The sequence below is a fragment of the Cebus imitator genome, unplaced genomic scaffold (genome assembly GCF_001604975.1).
Source record: "Cebus imitator isolate Cc_AM_T3 unplaced genomic scaffold, Cebus_imitator-1.0 Scaffold178, whole genome shotgun sequence".
NCBI classification, from domain to species: domain Eukaryota; kingdom Metazoa; phylum Chordata; class Mammalia; order Primates; family Cebidae; genus Cebus; species Cebus imitator.
In genome coordinates, this window is record NW_016107493.1 from 31,296 (window position 1) to 38,417 (window position 7,122).

General features: G+C 44.3%; 2 protein-coding genes across 5 annotated transcripts in view; one reads left to right on the forward strand and one right to left on the reverse strand.

Annotated features, from left to right (window-relative positions):
- Window positions 1–7,122, forward strand: part of LOC108315711 (10 kDa heat shock protein, mitochondrial) — a 58,416-nt gene that overhangs the window by 12,393 nt on the left and 38,901 nt on the right. Inside the window, exons 1-2 of one of the 4 annotated variants that reach the window (XM_037744517.1) lie at window positions 5,105–5,178; window positions 6,129–6,165. Coding sequence is in view for 2 of the 4 variants with exons in the window: in XM_017545169.2 (XP_017400658.2) it covers window positions 4,714–5,178 (465 nt within the window). In the remaining 2 variants the exon portion in view is untranslated. Of the gene's footprint in view, window positions 5,179–5,695; window positions 5,782–6,128; window positions 6,166–7,122 lie in introns of those variants that run through there. The other 3 variants (XM_037744519.1, XM_017545169.2, XM_017545167.2) reach the window with 3 other exon arrangements.
- LOC108315712 (interferon-induced transmembrane protein 3-like) lies at window positions 1,099–1,678 on the reverse strand. Its single transcript, XM_037744520.1, has one exon. It carries the CDS (start codon window positions 1,644–1,646, stop codon window positions 1,245–1,247), a length of 402 nt encoding a protein of 133 aa, XP_037600448.1. The 5' UTR covers window positions 1,647–1,678; the 3' UTR covers window positions 1,099–1,244.

Here is a 7,122-nt window from a genome sequence, read left to right on the forward strand (position 1 = left end):
AAAAAAAAAAAAAAAAAAAAATTGATTTTGGCTCAATCTGTAGATTTTCCTGTGAAAAGATATAAGGAATAGATAAAATTCCCCTACCTTGTTAAAGATTAAGCCTAATTCTTTAAGACACTTAACATTTAGTTTGCAAAATGCTCTTTCACTCTAATTTAGCCTGAAGAGATGACTTGGAAAAACATCAATGGTTATTTACTTATCTAGTTTGAATGTCAGTTCAAAAAGTCTAATTTATTATAGTATTTTTAAGTCACTCATTTTTTCAATATGTACCAGGTACTGTTCTAGGAACCGGATATACAGGGATGAATAAGATGGAGGAAGCACACAGTAAGTAACTAAATTAATACCATGATTTTAGATACAGATTAGTGTTATCAAGAAAATAAAGAGAGACTGGGCACAGTGGCTCACACCTGTAATCCCAGCACTTTGGGAGGCTAAAGTGAGGATCACTTGAGCCTAGGAGGTCAAGGCTGTAGTGAGTGGTGATCACGCCACTACACTCCAGCCTGGGCAAAAGCAAAAGACCCTGTCTCAAGGAGTAAGAGAACGGGTGAAGCTCAGTGTCGCAAACTTGTAATCCCAGCATTTTGAGAGGCCAAGGCAGGAAGATCTCTTGAGGCCAGGCATTTAAGACTAGACTGGGCAATAAAGTGTCTCACCTCTGCCTCCTGGGTCCTAGTTCGAATGATTCTCCTGCCTCAGCCTCCTGAGTAGCTGGGATTATAGGCATGCACTCCCACACCTGGTTAATTTTTGTATTTTAGTAGAGACGGGGGTTTCACCATGTTGGCCAGGCTGGTCTTGAACTTCTGACCTCGTGATCTGCCTGTCTTGGCCTCCGAAAGTGCTGGGATTACAGGCCTGAGCCACTACACCTGGCCTAGGTTGGCTTTCATAAAGCCAAAATGGCTGCTGCAGGCCCATATTGTGTGATGTCCATTGGCAGAAAAAAGAGAGCATCTCTTTTGGTATCTTCTCAAGAACAAGTAAATCTTTCTCCAAAGTGCTTTATCACATCGTATCACATTTCTTTTCTTTGCTTTATTTTACTTTATTGTTATTATTATTATTTTTTTAGGAGCGCATGCACTTTATCGAACTCGACTGTAGAAAAGTGTGTGAGGGTAAAGCGCTGATACAGGATGGGCTGGGGGCAGGGTGAGGAATGGAAGCTGGAGTATGTGGGAGACAGGTCACAGGTGGAGCCCCTGGCCCGGGTGATTCCTCTGGATCTACTGATAGACTTGCAGAATCAGTATTGGGATGATGATCAGCAGAATGGTCATGATGATGCCCAAAATCAGGGCCCAGATGTTCAGGCACTTGGCGGTGGAGGCGTAGGCCTGGGCCCTGGTCAGGTCGCCAACCATCTTCCTGTCCCTAGACTTCACGGAGTAGGCGAACGCTATGAAGCCCAGGCAGCAGGAGTTCATGAAGAGGGTGTTGAACAGGGACCAGACTACGTGGTCAGGCACGGAGGTCTCGCTTCGGATGTGGATCATGGTGGATGTCAGGGGCACAGGGTTGTGGGGCGCCCCCAGCGCAGCCACCTCATGTTCCTCCTTCAGCATCTCATAGTTCGGGGGACTGTGGGTGTTGGCAGGAGTGAAGAAGGTTTGGACAGTGTGGTTCATGGTGTCTGGGGAAGAATGGCGGTGCAGGGGTTGCTGGGATGCTTCTCCTTACTTTATTATTTTTGAGACAGGATCTCATTCTGTCACGCAGACTAGAGTGCCGTGGTGCAATCATGGCTCACCGCAGCCTTGAACTCCCAGGCTCAAGCAGTCCTCCCATCTCAGCCTTCTGAGTAGCTGGGACTACAAGTGTGTGCCACCATGCCAGGCTAATTTTTGTGTTTTTTTTGTATTTTTTGTAGAGATGGGTGTGTGTGTGGGGGAAATCATACTATGTTGCCTAGGCTGGTCTTGAACTCCTGGTCTCAAGCAATCTTCTCACCTCAACCTCCCAAAGTGCTGGAATTACAGGTGTGAGCCACAGAGCCTGGCCCTTTCACACTTAGGCCAATAGGAATTTATCCCTCAGCTAGACATGGGTTTACCTTTCCCTGGTCATAGAGTGAGAGATGAACACTAAGCAAGATCAGAGTCTGTATGCAAAGAGCATGTGATAGGGGCTGCTTCAATATTTAAGGCATTCACATTTATTTTCTTCACTTTATTATTTTATTATTATTCCCCTGTACTGTAGTAATCTACATTAAGATGCTTTCCCATTAATTTCAAGGCTCTTTGAGGAAAGCTTGTCTTATATATAGTCATGTTTTTCAGCACTTAGCCCCAGTGCCTTGTACATCATATGCATTAACTCTTTTACTTGGATTTAAAGATTCCCCAAAATGAATTTCATATTGGATAATTTTTTTTAATGTGCCAATGATTTGAAGCTCATGGATAATTTGAAATTATTTATGATACTTTGGCTTTATAACATTTTCTACTACAACTTCGAGAGGTCCATATTTAATTTTATGCTTGCTTTCATACTTTATGGGGCAGAGGGAAAGAATTGCTATGTACAGTTTTCATTACACATGAAGAAACATTTATTTGATAGCTTGTTCAATGTCTTATGGTTAACAGGCAAGATAATCTACATTTTCTGAATCCCAGTCTAGAGTTATTCCTGTTGATGCATATTGCCTTTAAACAGATCACTCCTCCTTTACCTGAAATATGCAAGTATTTCATGTAATTGCTATTACTGATCATGCTTTTTGTTTTTCTTTTCTCTCTGGAAAAATTAACGTAGTCATAAAATTAGTCTTGTTTGGAGGTACATAATCTACAGGCTGACAGAGGAATGAAAATGTGAAGGTTATGAGCTAGAAACATTCTATCCCTAAAGCACAAGGTCCTTCCTGTGAACAAGGCCAGGGTTGACATCAGAATGCAACTTTATTGAAGTTTTCAGAAACAATGAATGAGCATTTTGTTCTGGAATGTAACGCCTACTCATTCACTTTTTTTTGTTTGTTTCAGATGAGCTGAAACAGTTTAACAAATCTGGAATTAACAGAAGGTGAAGATGATCCCATAACTATAGGTGACTATTTACAGCTAAGGGAAATACCACACAAACTGGGAAATGTAAACTTAATCTGTGCAGTAAGTGAGGTGGGTTACCTATAGACCAAGAGGCTTCCCTGGAACTCTGCTATCTCACAGACCCAGCCCATCTCTCTAAGGGAGGCAACATTTGGGTGTCACTTGTCCTAAGCTCTCATTGTCTTTAAAACAGGTTTAGCATCCATAATCTGAAAAGTCCAAAAATGCTCTCAAATCTGAAACTTTTTGAGCATTCACATGATGCCACAAGTGGAAAATTCCATACCTGACTTTCTATGACAGGTTGCAGTCAAAATTTTGTTCCACGCACAAAATTATTTCAAGTTTTACAAGCACCCGCCACCACACCTGACTATTTTTGTATTTTTAGTAGTGATGGGGTTTCACTACATTGGCCAAGCTGGTCTCAAACTCCTGACTTCAAGTGATCTGCCCACCTTGGCCTCCCAAAGTGCTGGGATTACAGGTGTGAGCCACCGCTCCTGGCCTATTTAAAATATTGTATAAAATTAACTTCAGGCTATACGTGTAAGTTGTATAGAAAACTAATGCATTTCACGTTTAAACATAGGTTCCATCCCCAAGATATCTCATTATGTATACACAAATATTCTAAAATCCAAAATAATCAGAAATCTGAAACAGTGTTTTGTTCCCAAGCATTTCAGATAAGGGGTACTTAACCCATTTAAGAATTTGTGATTTGCACGTCTCTGTTGCTGGAGTCTAGGCAATTTGTAGTGAAGGACTGGGACTCATCATACTTGTACCTTAGTGCCTACCGTACAGTGGGGCTGAATGAGTATCTATTGAACGAATAAATCTTTTCATATCTAGATGCTGGTGTTGGGAGGGCAAAATTAAATGCCTATTCTTGAAGAGTTACCAGTCTATACATCTTCTAGAGAGAGCCAACTTCCTGCTGTTAAACCTTTCAGAGCCTGACAATTACTCAGCTAGAGACCCAGTCAACCTCTCCTCTACTCTCAACTTCCATTTCTGGAGGCTGTTACGTGGCCCTTCCCTCAGCATTCTCAGTACACCTTCTATCTAGGGATATTTGATGTTTCCTTCTTTTGGAAATCATGCTACTGTATGAGGTTTTTACTTTTTGAACTATCTTCCCATCTGATATTCCAAGGCCTCCCTCACCCCAGATCAAGGTTTCTAAGCAGGAAAAAAAGTTTGCGAAAATGCTGTGGTTTCTTAAGAGAACACTTAAAATTTGCAACAAAGGAAATCTTACATCCTGTAAGATGTAAAACCCTCACCCTCTATCAAGGACTACTAATTTCCTCCTCCTGCTTCTGACTTGAAAAACACAAGCTAAATCTGCCTGCCTAACGCACAAAACCAGATGTCCACGCTTCATCTCACAGAATTGACATCTGCGTCTTTTATCTACGTAAACAAACTTGTCATTGAAAAAGTCCTTAGCTTTGAAGTCGCCAGATAACGGAAGTTAACACTGACACTCAAACCCCCAATCTGATTTTTAGATTGGGTCGATTTCACGCAAGTTCAGTGCAATTTCCCCAGACTGCTGGCCTGTTTCTACTGCTTCCCTAGGCGGCTTCTGGGACAGAATTATGCTTCTCTAGGTATTTGCTTGCACATGGGTTTACTGAAACGGTCGCCACTGTACGAAGTCCGTTCTTCCCGTGTAACTATCCAGAGCCCAACACCATCCAACGTGCAACGCAGCCGTGTACCCTGCCGCAGCCATCACTACCTTGAACCGCCCGGCGGACCTCCCAAAGACACTCGAGGCCCCCGCCTTCCGGTCCCTCTGTCGCCGCCCGACACCATCCGGCTGTTCCTCGTCCGCCTTCCCCCTCGGCCAATCCGGCTTCCCAGCAGAGAGGCTCCCGGTTCTCCCGTCGTGCCCGGCTCAGGCTGCAGCTGTTTCGTCGGCTGCCGCTCCTCCTCCCAGACGCAGAGCGCCGCTCTGCCCCGCCCCCCGCGCAGGCAGCCGTCCCTACATCCGGGTACCGACTCCAGCCGCCCAGACGCTGGCACTATGGTCATGGCGGAGGGGACGGCAGTGCTGAGGCGGAACAGGCCGGGCACCAAGGCGCAGGTACCATATCCGCACCTTTCCTGACGGGCAACTAGGTGTCGAGCAGTGCCGCGCCCGGAAGCTGGTCGCGACTGCGGGAAGGTTGGGCCGGGGCGGCAGGCGAGCGGGCTGGAGCACTGGTGCCCGGCCTGCTCTTCCGGAGCTACAGCCCCTCAGTTTGGCCGAGGCGGTGACGGCCGCCGTGAGGCCTGTGGAACTCCAACCCGGAGCTCCGACCCGTCACATATGCGTGACGGGCGGGTGGGGGCTGTAGGTGGTGTCTGCTTGCGGAGGCCCGGGGCTGCGAGCCTGTCAGCAGCAACGGCTTCTTCTCGCCTTGTCCCTGAGCCCCAGGTGACTGGCATTGGAGGGGCGCGACCAGCCCGGTGGTGCCCCTGGGGCTTCCTGAAGGTCGGGGCCGCGAGGTGGGAGGGGGTGTGAACACAGCCTACCTGGACCCGGCATCCAGTTCTCGCCTGAGAAGTACTAGCCCGGCTCCTGCCATCTAGCTTGTCTAGCCGGATCCGGGTGACGATAATTACTTTATTCTCCTTGTTTCCCACCTCTCCCTGCCGCTTTCCCTGGAGCTGTTCTCTGGTACAGCAAGTTTTCAGGTTGTGACTTGTTAGATGTCATTCCTTGCTAATATGCGTGAAGCATAGTCAGGAAATGAACTGATTAATTTTGTCAGTTTTTTTTTGTAGAGCATTATATGTGGTAAATTGGTGCTTGATTAGGCATTGGTTCTTAGGGTTTGGAAAAGATAGCGTGCCTCACAATAATAATACAATCGGCATCCAGACTTGAACTGATTAATACTTTGCTAGCCAAAATGACCTGCTATAGACTAGATGCTTTAAAATTGGAAGAGATGTGTTTAAAATGTTAAAGTGATGCAAATGAAAATTGAAACAAAACAACTGTGGAGCTATGATTGTATATCTGAGAATAGATTTTAATTTCTCATACAGAATTACGGAAAGGACACCTTTCAAAGGGGGCATACAGGTATGATTACTTCCCCAGATTCATGTTACAGATAAGGAACTGAAGCCCAAGAGAATTGACTGGATTTGCCCACAGATACATAGTCTCCTGATTCTTAATTCACTGGTGACCTTTTCCTCTTTAACAAGCTGCTTTTAGCCCTGAATTTTAGAGAAAATTTTAAAGTCTTATTGTGGAGTCACATTACTCCTACTGACAGTTTTGTTTTCATACTTCTGGAAATTTATCCGTTACACATGCTTGCTTTTTACCTTTTCCACACTTCGAAATGCTCTCTTCTCTGATACCATTACATCTTATTCTGTGGAAACATTGTTTCTGATTACATTTTTATATTCAGAAGTAGAATTTTGTGTTCACATTCTGAGAGTCATCTCATTTATTCATAAGTTCTTAATTTTGAAAGGTTAGAAAATAAAATATTTAAACTAATATTGTAACATGCTTGCTATGTTGCTGTGGGCCACACAGAAGAAAGCTTCTTGTCTTTTTTTTTTTTCACATTGTCATGGATCAACATTGTTAGATAAAATATAACAGAAAAACGAGGATAAAAAATAAAAAGAGTGCTTACAGAGCAGTTTGTCCTATCTTGTTTATACCATGAATTAATTTCCTTCAGTGAAATGGGTCTGTTCTAAAATGATATATTTAGAACTATATCTCCTTCCTTATTGGGTCAAAAGAAAAATTAAAAAAAATAACTATGATAGAGGGCTGGGTGCAGTGGCTCATGCCTGTAATCCCAGCACTTTGGGAAGCCAAGGCGGGCAGATCACCTGAGGTCAGGAGTTCAAGACTAGCCTGGTCAACATGGTGAAACCCCGTCTATACTAAAAATACAAAAAATTACCTATAATCCTAGCACTTTGGGAGGCCAAGGCGGGCGGATCATGAGGTCAGGAGGTTGAGACCATCCTGGCTAACATGGTGAAACTCCGTCTCTACTTTAAAAAA